At 39.4% G+C, this 13,992-nt stretch overlaps 2 protein-coding genes and 1 long non-coding RNA gene across 3 annotated transcripts in view; 2 read left to right on the forward strand and 1 right to left on the reverse strand.

Moving 5' to 3' along the window:
• Positions 1-468: 468 nt before the first annotated feature.
• On the forward strand, positions 469-1,226 carry LOC107182225. The gene is made up of 2 exons (XR_001512948.1): positions 469-923; positions 1,141-1,226. It is a non-coding gene; the product is annotated as an uncharacterized LOC107182225 (long non-coding RNA).
• Positions 1,227-2,060: 834 nt separating this feature from the next.
• Positions 2,061-13,992, reverse strand: part of EMC3 (ER membrane protein complex subunit 3) — a 14,957-nt gene continuing 3,025 nt past the window's right edge. Inside the window, exons 2-7 of the mRNA XM_015560342.1 lie at positions 11,024-11,081; positions 10,575-10,684; positions 7,418-7,804; positions 5,919-5,998; positions 5,041-5,123; positions 2,061-3,273 (exon numbers count right to left, since the gene is read on the reverse strand). Of these exons, the coding sequence (XP_015415828.1) occupies positions 3,145-3,273; positions 5,041-5,123; positions 5,919-5,998; positions 7,418-7,804; positions 10,575-10,684; positions 11,024-11,081 (847 nt within the window). The 3' untranslated portion in view covers positions 2,061-3,144. The remainder of the gene's footprint in view (positions 3,274-5,040; positions 5,124-5,918; positions 5,999-7,417; positions 7,805-10,574; positions 10,685-11,023; positions 11,082-13,992) is intronic.
• The window catches only part of FANCD2 (Fanconi anemia complementation group D2), a 60,149-nt gene continuing 59,181 nt past the window's right edge, over positions 13,025-13,992 (forward strand). Inside the window, exons 1-2 of the mRNA XM_015560364.1 lie at positions 13,025-13,034; positions 13,608-13,611. The gene's annotated coding sequence lies outside the window, so the exon portion shown is untranslated. The remainder of the gene's footprint in view (positions 13,035-13,607; positions 13,612-13,992) is intronic.

Consider the following 13,992-nt stretch of genomic DNA (forward strand, 5'->3'; position numbering starts at 1 on the left):
GTCTGCCTTAAGACTCCAGATACCCGAGATCCCTTGCACCCATCTGTCCCCTTGATGCCCACCATCTTCAGTCTGTGGCTATCCTACAAGAAACCTGTATCCATAGAGCAATCCATTCTCCTCCCCTCAAGCCCTGGCAACCACTAATCTACCTTCTCTGTCTCTATGGATTTGCCTATTCTGAACATTTCATAAAAAATAGGATCACATACACTGTCTTTTGTGGTTTTCATTTAGTGTGTTTCTAGGTTCATCCACATCATAGGTTAAGTCAGCACTTCATTCTTTATTGCGGGATAATATTGTATAGTTTGGATGTATCATATTTATTATTCAGCAGTTGATGGACATTTGGGCTGTATCTATGTTGACTATTATGAATAATGCTCAATGAACATTGGTATATAAGTTTTTGTGTGGACATGTTTTCAATTCTCCTGGGTATACATCTACCTAGGAGTGGAATTGCTGGATCATAAGGAAACTTTATGCTTAACTTTTTGAGAAACTGCCAGACTGTTTTCCAAAGTGATTGCCATATATAATCTCCTTTTCACAGACAAGACTGAGGCCCAGAGAGGGGAAGTGTCTTATGCAAAGCTACACACTCAGAGAGCAGGAGCTAATCACCTAAATGGCCTCAACTCCACCTGCACTCTCTCCTTTGATTTCACTACCATCTATCTATCTCACTGTCACACTCACACTCCTCACGCCCACTTTACCCCTCCATTCCTTTCCCCATCCAGCAGCAAATCCCCTCACCAGTCCTTCCCAGAGGCTTCCACTGCCCTATCAGGATCAAGTGCTCCTCTGTGGAATGATTTACAAGCTCTGCCATCTAGATCAGCGATCGCCAATCGGTGGTCCGGGAGGTCCGAAAGGTTGGTGACTGCTATCTAGATGGCCCTACTCAAGACATTGTTCTTTTGTGTTTTTTTAAAAATATATTTTTATTGATTTGTTTGCAGAGAGGAAGGGAGAGGGATAGAGAGTTAGAAACATCGATGCGAGAGAAACATCGATCAGCTGCATCCTGCACACCCCCTACTGGGGATGTGCCCGCAACCAAGGCACATGCCCTTGACTGGAATCGAACCTGGGACCTTTCAGTCTGCAGGCCGATGCTCTATCAACCAGTTGGGGCTGTTCTTTTGTTTTTAAGCAGCTCTACCTGAAGCTAACAGACCATTGGCCATTTTAGTCGAGTCAGTTCACATTCCTTTTTTTAAAAAACTTCTTAAGCTAGGTTGAGTTCAGTTTCTGTCACTTATGTGAGGAACTGCAAGTTCCTCACATAAGTAATCCTCCGTCAGTCACTTATTACATTCCGTCGCAACCTCGATCTTTCCATACATACCACACCACTGCCCACTTCCTGGGGATGCAATGAATTGTGGACATTTTAGTATGTGGGCCTTTGCTGGTTCTGTTCCCTCTGCTTTGGACACTCTTCTACACTGAACCCTCGGTCCTTGAATATTTTGTTTAAACAACTATTTTGAATATCGGTATTTTTTACCTTGGATCTGTGGGTCACTGTGAATAGGCTCTGGAGGGTCTACCAATACCCCTGGGGTTACCTGAGACATGTGTCTGTGCCCATGTGTATTACTCTGGAGGAGAGGGTCAGAGCTTCCATCAGATTCCAAAGACGTTCTGTGACCCAAAGATTAAGAACCACCCATTTCTGCCCAGCTGGCATGGCTCAGTGGTTGAGCATTGACCTATGAACCAGGAGGTCATGGTTCAATTCCTGGTCAGGGCATTTTTTTAATGCCTGGGTTGTGGGCTTGATCCCCAGTGAAGGGCAGGCAGGAGGCAGCTGATCAATAATTCTCTCATCACTGATGTTTCTCTCTCTCTCTCCCTTCCTCTCTGAAATCATAATATATTTTTACATTTGACTTAAAAAACCAACAACATCCATTTCTTATGTGTGTCTCTTATGAATTCACTGAGGGCAAGGATCACACTTTTTACCTATACTCTTCAGCACTTTTCCACAACAGACACTCCTACCTATTGTCAAAGGCTGTTAATGACCCACAGAGGCAACATTTTTACAGGCAAAGAAGAGAAAACAGGATGGTTTAATTTGTAGAGTCAAGAGTTGTTTGTTCTTGATTACAGCGTTCAACATGCAAATTACATTCACCTGTTGGTACAGAAATGGCACCCTGCCACTTTCCTGGGAATTAACCCAGACAAAATTCTTCCTGGGCAACCCTTAACTATGTGTCTGCCAGCAATCGCCCTCTCTCACTTCTTACAGTGATACGTAAACTCTCTTATGCAGAATGACTAGGAAATGCTTTCATTCAACTGAGCAGCCATATACAGTATAGCACCATTGATTTGTCAATGGATTTGATGTATTCTGACCTCCAGATCAAGACCTCACATTATTTAACCTGTCTTTAATGATCCCAAAGGCACTTGAGAATCCGGCAGTGTCTCACAGTCACTGATTTTCACTGGACAGTATTATGAGATAGCGAAGGTTTCCTAAGTCTGTCCTGGCCCTGGGTATTCACTCTGAAAAAGATTTATCTGAATAAGGTTTTGACACATTTGCTTTTTATGTCATTCTGTAGGCTCAAAATGAATATAGGGAGCTTCACTTTTTGCTCATCCATAGTTCTTAAATTTTCTGTAATGAAAATGTATTATTTGTGTAAAGAAAGTTATAAAAATACTAACAAAAAATTAAAGGTAAAATGCAGGGTGTTTGGATCCCAAGAAAAAAGGAGTCTACTGTGGTTAGAAGTCAGGCTGACTACACATAATAATTAGGTATAATTGAAAACTCCTTTTCCAAAGACTGTATTTTTGCTAAGTTTTATATATTATCACTAGCTTGAGTTTTCCCCCTTTCTCTGACTTTCATTACTAGAGTCACCAGATGGAAAATTTAAAACATTTTAAAAATAGCTGTTTCTGGGTAAGTCACCCAGCACACACTCCTTGTGTTTCCTCTAGTTTCATACATAAAGGGGAACCGGCTCAGACAAGAATGATCCTTGCTGCACATCCGCCAGCTCATGCATCCTCCTTTTTATTCCGAGAGGCTCCTGCTCAAACGAAAGTTACAAGGTTAAGCGCTACTCCGAGTTCCTGACACAGCTAATTCCTGCTTGGTCTTCAAAAAATAGAGGTCTGTAATTCCTTTTTGAACATGCCTTCGAAGTGGAGGTCTTTGGCCATGAGTTCCTCTTCGACATCATCTAGGGCCCACTGGTGATCTGTCAGCTCCAAGGCTTCCCACTCTGTCTGCAAAGAAAGAGAACACCAGGGCAGGGAGAGGGGGCAGAAGGGCTGTTACTAAGAGCAGTGCTGACCTTTGTGAGCGTCTACTCTGGGCCAGGGGCTGGGTGAGGCTGTTTACATGTATAAGCTCAGGTGCTGCCATCCATCCCAATCCCCAATTTACAGACAAGGAGACAAAAGCTAAGAAAGGTAAAATATTTGTTTAAGGTCACCGGAGCTAGTAACTAATTACATTTCTCAAATAGTTTATTAATGCTGAATACTTTGCCTTTAATTAGTGGGCTCTAAAAATATGCTTTGTGAAATTTAACATGCAAGACAAGTGTTAGTTCATGGGTGTGTTCATTTTATGTCATGTGGTAATTCACATGGCATAAAAGTCACTCATTTAATATATGCAATTTAGTGGTTTTTAACATATTCACAAAGACGTGCAACCATCACCACTACCTAATTCCAGAACACTTTCATCAGGTTTCAGAAAAAGAAACTTCCTATCAAATAGCAGACACTCCTCTTTATCCCTTTCCCCCAACCTCTTCAAATACTCTACTTTCTATATCTTTCTAGTCTACACATCACACATGCCTGTTATTACTGGTTTCTTTCACTTAGCATGCTTTTAAGGTTCCTCCCTAATTGTACCAGGATTCAGTACTCATCCCTTTTGATGGCTGAATAATATTCCATTGTATACATTCCATTGTCTAGACATTGTGCACATATACCAAAATGCTCCATTTTGTTTTTCTGTTCATCAGATGATGGACATTTGGATTGCTTATACTTTTTGACTATTATAAATAGTACTTTGAACACTCTCGTATAAGTTTTTGTGTGGACATAGGTTTTTAATTTTCTTGGGTATTTACCTAAGCATGGAATTGCTAGGTCATATGGTAAATATTTTTAACTTTTTTTTTTAATTTTAATTTTATTTTCTTTTTTCTTTTTTTTTATTTTTAACTTTTTGAAGAAAGGCTAAAAACTGCTTTCCGAAGTGGCTTCATCATTACCACCATACATGAGATTTTCAATTTCTCCATATCCTTGTCAATACTTGTTATTGTCCATCTTCTTTTATTACTGAGTGGGTGTGAAGTGGTGTCTCTTTGTGATTTTGATTTGCATCTTCCTTTCTAATCTGTTTCTTTTCCTGGACTAACTTTCCTGGCTAGAACCTGCAGAACAGTGTTGAATAGTGGCAAGAGTGGACATTCCTGTCTTGTTCCTGATCTTAGAGGAAAAGCTTTCAATATGAGTATGGGTATTTCATAGATACCTTTCACCAAGATGAGCAAGTTCCCTTCTATTCCTAGTTCTTATGATGAAAAATTAGTGAAATTCTGCTGTACAAAAATTATACTCAATTTTATAAATTATAAAATCATTTCATGAAAAGGCTCTAGGTACTGAATTTTTTTTTTTCTAGGTACTGAATTTTTTTAATGAAATTTTCATCTGATGTCTACAGGGTCCAAAAGTTAAAAAATATTCCAAATGTTTACAGTGCCTCTGACTGAACTGTTTTTACAGCATCATTTAGTGTAGAATGAATTTGGTGAGCATTTAAAAACTAGGAAAAGTACCAAGAATCTCAAATTTACTTAGATGATTCCCTCAGGAGAAAGAGACATAAAAACTAAAATACATTTTTGCTAAATTTAAATAATGGAATAATGGACACTACACTCACTTCAGAGAACCCATCTTTAAAGTTACTCTGAATGCCTTTTGGAGCTTCAGTGAAGCTGGAAGAAGTGAGTGTACCTTGAAAGCTTTGTTGGTGTCTGCGGGCATGGCCATGGCTGCTCCAGTCATCTGCTCCTGCATCATCCGTGATTGGTCAGCGGCTGCAGAGTAAGATGCACCTATATGAGCCCCAGGGCTTAGCAGCAACCTGTATGCTCTGGAGGAACGGTCCTTACACAAAACTTACAGATGCTCAGTAGTGGGTTAGAGAGCCATATGACACATTCACTGACTGGCCCTACCTTGCACTGGCTGTGTGATCCCGGAAAAGTCACTTTACTTCTCGTGAAAAATGGGGGTGATAATAGCAGGAGAAGAAAGGTAACTAAGAAAGCCCTAAACTTTACTTCAAATTTAAACAATAATAACAGCCACCAGTTACTGAACGACTACTATCTGCCAAATACTTCACTAGATACTTTACAGATTCTACCACATCTACTCCTAACAACAAACCCTGAAGTTAATTATTAAGGTTCCTATTTTACATCAGAGGATTAGAGAGGTTAAGTAGCTTGGCTGAGTTCCCAGCCATTAAGTGAGACAGTTAGGACAAGTACTGGCAAGAAATCTCGTCAATGCACTAACTGATCAAACTAGGCCTTCTTTCAGCTTCCTTTTTGCAGGCTTATATTGCTGGTGTGGATCCCTCATTTTGAGGATATCAGACTGTTAGGGACTACATCTTGTCCCTGTTATTGCCAGGGAGATCTCACATCTTCAGTTTGACCCTAGAATTTTTAAGACTGTTTTTAGAATACCTCAGAAACTTAGTAGTTTAAAGAATGAAGGACTGTATTTGACTATGCTAACAAATAGCACATGATTTTTTTGACTCTGGCATGGATGATTCATCTATCAGAGTATTTGCTTATTAAATCTGATGTGCTCCTTACCATTATCTTGGCCCAAAATCAGAGAGTAAATGCTCCGAAGTCCAAAGACATTGAGGAAATACCAGGATGCAGAACTCACCCTAAAGCAAAAGTGAAGCAACGTAGGTAGTTATGTCAGAACTAATGCAATTCATACTTTTCTAACACCCAAAGTTGTCTAGAGTATGTAAGAAATCACCGGGGGTAAGCTATATTCATTCAAAGCACAACCAAAGAAGAAATACAAGTTGTGAAGGCAATGTTACAAATAGTTATAGCTTACTGCAGGTAAAGTGCCACTTAGAGCTATGTAATAAATTCTGCCTTCAGTAGCAGAAACTGAATTCACAACTGGTGTGCTTCCATTTAATCAGGGACTGTAAGCTTTGCTTAATTTTCCTTTCTACATAATGGGTTTTCAAACCATTCATTATTTTTAATTATAAAAACACACTTGCTATAAATAATGAATGCAAACAATGCAGAAGTACATACAATAAGAAGTTCTGACTCCCAAGTTGTAGATCTACATGTAACAGTAAGCTAGTTGTATACCCACGTTCCAGTCTCCTTTGTCCACACAAGCATGTCAGTCACAGATGCTGAGAAAAGATTTAAAAAGTTTTTCTTGCACATAAAGTTTTTGCTTGGCCCAAATGAGTCTGGAAGGTCGAGGTTCAGTAGAGTCATGCTACTTATAGTAACTATAGCTTTTCTCCTCCAGTGGAATTGTGCTCAGCCAAGACTCTCTAGCACCCAGTCTGGCCTGCTCCTCTCGTACAACCACTGGTTTGCTCACTTCAGGGGTTACCACTGGAAGTTACCCATTCTTCTCCTCTTGCCTGGCTTCCTTTTTTTGTTGTTAATCCTCACTCGAGAGTATTTTTCCATTGATTTTTAGGGAGAGTGGAAGAGAGAGGGAAAGACAGAGAAATATTGATGTGAGAGAAACACATCGACTGGTTGCCTCTTGCACATGCCCCGACCAGGGCCCAGGCTGGGGAGGAGCCTGCTTCGTTTTTAATGCCAGTCTCTGGGAAGCCACAGACAAAACAGTCTGGGGAGACCATATGAAGAAGCACTACTGGGCTCTACATGTGGTAGCAGTGTTCTATGAGCCTTTCAAATTTTGTGTTTTATTACTCTGCTATAAAAAATAATGGTAAATAAGATATGAGTGCTGGACTTGGACAGACGGTGTGGTCAAATCTCAATTTCTCCACTTATTTCATAGGGTTGCTATGAGGATAAAAATAAGATAATATGTAGAAAGCATCTAGTACAGTGCCTGGTACCAATGTAAAGGTTTAATGTTATTATCAGTAGTAATGTATTTTGGAAAAAATAATACAAACATCTACTCCCATATGCTCCAGGGCATTGCTAAAAGGTCTGTCTAGCTTTATCTTTTAACTTTTTGGGAATACATACATCTACCCCTGCACTCCTAAGACCCCAGCACCTAGAGAAAAGAGGCTAAAACCTTCTCTCCTTTTGTAAGACTCAGAGAAAGTCCTTACCAGGATGCATCTAATGTGAGTAATTCAATTCCTTGCTGTAGCATCGGCTTAAAACGGAGGGTCAGTGGAAATGGGACCTTGGCTGCAAAGAAAGAAAAGTTCATAATCAGTCCCAGCTTCTTTATTTTTAGAAGAGTAAAATTGTGAATGCATCTATTCTTTCCCTGAAGAGGTGGGAACTCCGGACCGTACAGAGTTTGGCAAAAGATTTCCACAAGGAAATTTGTCACTTTCTGGAGAAATACATCCAATGTCACTCTTCCTTGAATACTAGCTTCTCTATTGCTTAAGAAGCAGGAACTCAAACTGAGCTGTGACCTAAAAATCTCAAAAGAAACATGCACTAATCTGTTAAACATAAAGTGGGATAAATATATACACAGAGAACTACATTACTAAGAAACCGAATTAAGCCGAAACCGGTTTGGCTCAGTGGATAGAGCGTCAGCCTGCGGACTGAAGGGTCCCAGGTTCGATTCCGGTCAAGGGCATGTACCTGGGTTGTGGGCACATCCCCAGTAGGAGGTGTGCAGGAGGCAGCTAATCGATGTTTCTCTCTCATCGACCAAATCCTAGCACCATCATTGCTCACCCTGATGCTAAAAATAGCTACCAAGCTTTCCCTCCCCATTCTCTATTAAGTAACCAGAGTGTTCTTTTTGAAATGGAAAAATCTGGTGATGTCTCAGCCTTACTTAAAATCCTTAGTAACTGAGAATAAAACATCCACATAACCCTCTGAGCCTTGTATTACTTGGCATCCGCCTCCAGAAGGTCTTGGAGAACCAGTCTCATCCCATGACAGTCCCCACTACTCCCACTGCTTGGCCCCTCTCTCCACCCCACCAAGGGCCATCTGCACTTCTTCCTTCAACAACTTACACAAGCCATGCTACCCCAAGCCTCAAGGCCTTCTCTCATACTTTCTCTTAGCCCGGAACCCTTAGCCTCACTGTGGTGTTACTGGTTCCTACTTATCTTTCACATCTCAGCTTAAATATCTACCATTTTGAAAGACCCTGACTTCTCCAGGATGTAGATGGTTCCCCTGAGCCTACTCTCTAACATTTTTAACTGTTTCATATCCTTCCATCATTTTATTTACACACATACACAGAGTGGTTTCTCTCCATAGATACACAATAGAGGGATACTATGCTTACTCTTCTCTTTTTTTGTTTTGTTTTTTAGGTTCACCTGAGGATATGTTTATTGATTTTAGAGAGTGAGGGAGAGAAACATCGATGTGAGAAACACTGACCGGTTCCCTTCCATACCCACCCCAACCAGGGATCAAACCTGCAACCTAGGTTATGTGCTCTGACTGGGAATCAAACCCACAACATTTTGATGTACAGAATGACGCTCCAACCAACTGAGCCACCAGGCCAGGGCACTATTCTGCTTCTTAATTTAAAAAAATTAATATGTTGTGAATGCTATTTGCACATTGGTATAATAACTCTCTCATTATTTTTAATGTCTGCCTAGGAATCCGCAATGTGGTCACAGGCATCACTACTGGGTGAACCTATATATCAGTGATGGTGAACCTTTTGAGCTCAGTGTGTCAACATCTGGAAAAACCCTAACTTAACTCTGGTGCCGTGTCACATATAGAAATTTTTTGATATTTGCAACCATAGTAAAACAAAGATTTATATTTTTGATATTTATTTTATATATTTAAATGCCATTTAACAAAGAAAAATCAACCAAAAAAAATGAGTTCACGTGTCACCTCTGACACACGTCATCGGTTTGCCATCACTGCTATAGATTGTTTCCTTTTTTTTTTGCCAATAAACAATGCCATCAAAAACTACCTTGTACATAAGTCTGCATATTTTTGTCGATACTGTCAGATTGTCCTTCAAAAATAGTGAGAGAGCCTCACTTCCCATGACCTTGACAGTAGCAACTTTGGTCAAGCTTTCAATCTTTGCCAATTTAATGGGCTATAAAGGACATCTTGTTTTAATTTGCATTCCATAGATTTTAGTAGGTCAAGCATCTTTTTGTAAATTTATTGTTTTTTTTGTTTATTGTAGGTTTTCTGAAAGATTTATATTAACTTCTGTTTGGGTTTAAAATAGCTGGTAATTTCACCTAAAGAAATGGATACTAAAATGAGAGGACAGTCAATATGGGATAATAAATTTTGTTTCACTTTAAAATGCTGTGTTTTTCACATGACAGGGATCAGTGAAAGTAAGAAATCCATTAGAGTAAAAATTGTAGGATGGCCAATAGCTGGTCTGGGGAAGTAGAGAGAGCTCTTCCTCATCCAAGCAGAGGCTGGGTGGCTATCTGTCAGCAACAGGAGCCAGGCACTGGGTGGGAGCCCCAGCTTTTCCAACTGTGCTCAGTGCAGCCCTGGGTCCTGAGAAACAGCAAAGGGAAGAGACTCAGAGACGATGGCTCTAGTCCTTTCAATCCCTTAGCTGAGAGCTCTTTCTTTCTTTATTTTTATTTTTTAAAAATTTATTTGAGAGAGAGAGAGAGGAAGGGAAAAAGGGAGAAAAACATCGATTTTTTTTTTGGTTCCACTTATGCATTCATTGGTTGACTCTTGTATGTGCCCTGACAGGGATCGAACCCACCAACTTAAGTGTTATCAGGACGATATTCTAACCAACTGAGCTACCCAGCCAGGGCGTGAGAGCTCTCTCTCTTTTTTTTTTTTTTTTGTTAATCCTCACCCAAGGATATTTTTTTCCATTGCTTTTCAGAGAGAGTGGAAGAAAAGGAGGGAGGAAGAGGGGGAGAGAGAAAGAGAAAAACATTGATGTGAGAGGGACACATTGACTGGTTGCCTCCCCACACACCCCAACCAGGGATGGGGAGCAAACTGCAACCCAGGTATGTACCCTTGACTGGGAATCGAGTCTGAGACCCCTTGGTGCACCGGCGGATGCTCTAACCACTGAGAAACACCAGCCAGGCCTGAGAGCTCTTTTTTAGATCCACTTTATATTTTGGAGTACCCAGAACATTTATTTAGAAAAGAGAACACTACTTCTGCAGATTGCTATACTAGATGATATCTAAGGTCCCTTAGATTACTATCTTCAACAATTTAACACTGAAATCAAATGACACATTCTAACTCCCTCCTCCCCCAACTCATGTTAAAAATCTTCCTTAAAGATGAGAGAAAAGAATAAACATACCAGTCATAGGAGAAGGAGGTACTACCTTCCTTTTAGTTTTTTTGAAAAATCCATCCTCTGGGTTGTTGAAATAATATTTTCGTGTCAGGAAAGACTAGTAGGAAAAAAAGAGCTTTTTAAATCTTAAAACTGTGACATAGCAAACTGTAAAATTATTCCCCAGAGGTTTGGTCAGAAGGCCCTTGAAATATGTTGTTACACTAAGAGCTGACAGCCTACTTGGCAGCTGAGCTGACATTTTAGCTGAGTCACATTTTAAAACAATTTTCTAAGAAGGATGAGGTCACAATGACAGCAAACACCATCAGGCCACAGCTTAATTCCTGACTTGCCAGCCTTCAGTTTTCCCCAAAGAGTCCCCTTATAAAACAGTCTGATATCTACTGCCTTCAACAGTGAATCTTGGTACTTTAAATAAAAGATAAATGAGTACCTGTTTGGGAATGTATTTTCCATTTTCCCTGAGGACTCTGCTTCGAATTAGGACTTGACTGAAAAATACAACCAAGACAATGAGATTTTTATAAAAGCGAAACACTAGAAGAAAACAAGAGAATAAAGTAGAAGACCTATTTAAGCACAAGAGAGGGCCTATTTGGCCACAGTCCGGTATGGAAACTTTTCAAACTACAAGTATCCTTAAAACCAATCTAACAACCCCCAAATCAGGTTTTCAAAAGAGCATTTTTCAGAAGTGACTGTGTTTCTGAACAAAGATTTCTGAAGAAGGCACATTTGGAATACTCACCTTTCTCTTAATTTATGAGGTAAGAAGGCACTTTCTCTGAGTGAAAAGAGTAGCAGTTGGATGCTTCTCAGATGATTTGGAGGCAGGAGGAGGGAGGAAGGGTGAGGATTGAGGGAACTTTTTAAGTCCCAAAGAGAAATGAGTACAGGACTTGACAGGGTTGCTATCTGACACACAACAAATAGAAATCCCACCCAGTACTCAGACGGTTAGTAAGCTCTCAATAAACATTTATTAAATAAAGTAACAAGTGAAATTATTTGGTGATATTTTAACATAATTGATCATTAAAGATAACAGTGCAATACAAGTGGGTGGTGCTAAGCTACAAATAGTAAACAGAATAGTGATCAAAACACTAATTTTTTCTTGGTTTTCAAAAGCTTTTAAAAAATTTATTGATTTTAGAGAGAAGGGAGATAGAGAAACATTGATTTGTTGTTTCACTTATTGGTTAATTCTTGTATGTGCCCTGAAGATCAAACCAGGAACCAGGAAACCAGTATTGGGACAACACTCTAACCATCTGAGCTACCGGGCAAGGGCATTCAAAAGTTGTTTTAATTGGGGGGCTTGAGGGGGAGCCTACTTAGCTTAATGGAAATCTTTCTTGAAAAGTGGGGGAAAAGATTGTAACAGAAATGAACACAAGAAAACTGTGCTTGGTTTTCTCTCTACTCCTCAGTATAAGCCACCTGCTCTAAGCAGTAGGTCAATACCCTTAGGATCTCCTTGTCATGTTCTAGCTTTCTCCATACGCTGGGAATTCTCTAGTGCCCCTCTCCTTCACCTTCTTCAAGCTCCGCCTTTTCTATGAAACTCTTCCCAATGCCTGGTGCCCTCATGCAATTCTCTCTGGTGTTCCTCCTCCTGACCTCGTTGTACTATACGGTTGACTACTCCATACACAGGCTTACAGAGGTGACATATAATATGTTCTGTTCCCTGGGAGCTAGTCTAAAACTACTCAAAGTGTGGCCTATGTACCAATGCTGATCTGTGATAAGGGTTTAGAAAAGTTTATAATTTGACATTGTTATAAGATCTAAATACGTGATCAAAATATTTTATAAAAGCATCAGTCTGTGATAGATTGGAAATTAAAAAATTAAATCAAGGCAAGCTTTAATTATCCTGTATATTATAAGCACTCACTTTCTTAAACTGAGATCCAGAGATGTATTCTCTGAGATTTGCAAACCCTACAAGAAATTTTTAATTTTGCATCTTCATTTCCATTAATATCTAAAAATAAGTCCTAGTACTGGTTATAAAGAAAAAGCTTTTCTTCACAGTGGTAATTTGCAACTGAAAGACATTTTCTTAAAAGTTTAGTTTTTAAAGTTATTATTTCTCAAAGTGGAGTTCCATATCCTTAAAGATCAGGGTGTTTTTGTTGCGTTTTTTTTTTTCCTTTCAGAGTCAGTATATTCTTCAAGTTTGAGAACTACTTTTTACATACATTCTATCCTTAAATATGGTCTAATAAATTTTATTTATGCATTTTTCAGGTTTGGTTTAACACATTTTAGAAAAATTTTAATAAGTTTCGAGGCAGTAAAAGCTTAATAATTTATGAAACCCAACATTCCATTTTGTGATCATTCAGGTTATTGGAAACTTATACTGTATTTAGAGGAATGTTTTACAACTAAAGGACATCTTTTGCCTTGGACTTCGGCCAGTTCAGAATCATGTGGTCAGCATTCTACTCAAGTTCAAATGATGACCTGGTGGGGTATAGTCATACCATGTCAGAGATGGCATGATTTCACTTAAGGGATGGAGCAATTATGACCAGAAATGTTGAGTTTTCTTTAAAGCAGTGGTTCTTCATGTAAGTGGCACTGCCCTCTAGAGGGCCTAATGGAAACCTGTGGAATTTAGAGTGTCAAAGTTAAGGGATGGAGAGAGAGCACACAACTAAGTATTCCTCAGTGCTGGGGACAGATGTGCAATACAAAGAACTGTCCCGTCTCACACTACTTGTGATATCTCATCAAACTGGTTCTAATTATCTGAGCCTCAAACCTAATTCCATTTTTTGCAATGGTTGAGAGGGATGATATTTATATATACTGAATTTCCAGATACGCAACCAGCCTGTAAATATAGGAAAAACTGCACTTTGTTGTGTTCAGAATTTTATCAAGGGTAGTTCACCACTTAGGAAAATCACATCCAAACACTGCCTTCTGTTACATCTAAGTAGCTAACACAATGTATCAGCCTACAATGGAATCTGCCCCAACTTATAGGGATTTTATAGCTAGGTGATCGCATCTGACTTCTCCAGTACATCTTCTCTAGGACTGTTATGCACAAGTACTTACGAAACAGAATTTAAATTATCTACCTTTTATTTCTCACGATTGTTGCCTTTATGTAAAGCAAGCATGTCAAACTCATGGCCGGAGGGCTGCATGCCTCGTTTATTTAAATGAGGCATGTGGTCTGCTGGCCGTGAGTGAGTTTGACATGCTTGCTGTAAAGCAGTATGTGCCTTTTTTTTTTTTTTAATATTCTTGTATAGAGTGCATAAACAGTGAATTTCACTTTGGTTTATAAAAGGGAGTTTTGGGTCTGATATCATTCAGCATTTTCACTCTGAAATCACATATTGAACCCAGTGCAAAAACTGTGGCGGAGAATCT

This window comes from Myotis davidii, unplaced genomic scaffold (assembly GCF_000327345.1).
Source record: "Myotis davidii unplaced genomic scaffold, ASM32734v1 scaffold73, whole genome shotgun sequence".
Taxonomy (NCBI): Eukaryota; Metazoa; Chordata; class Mammalia; order Chiroptera; family Vespertilionidae; genus Myotis; species Myotis davidii.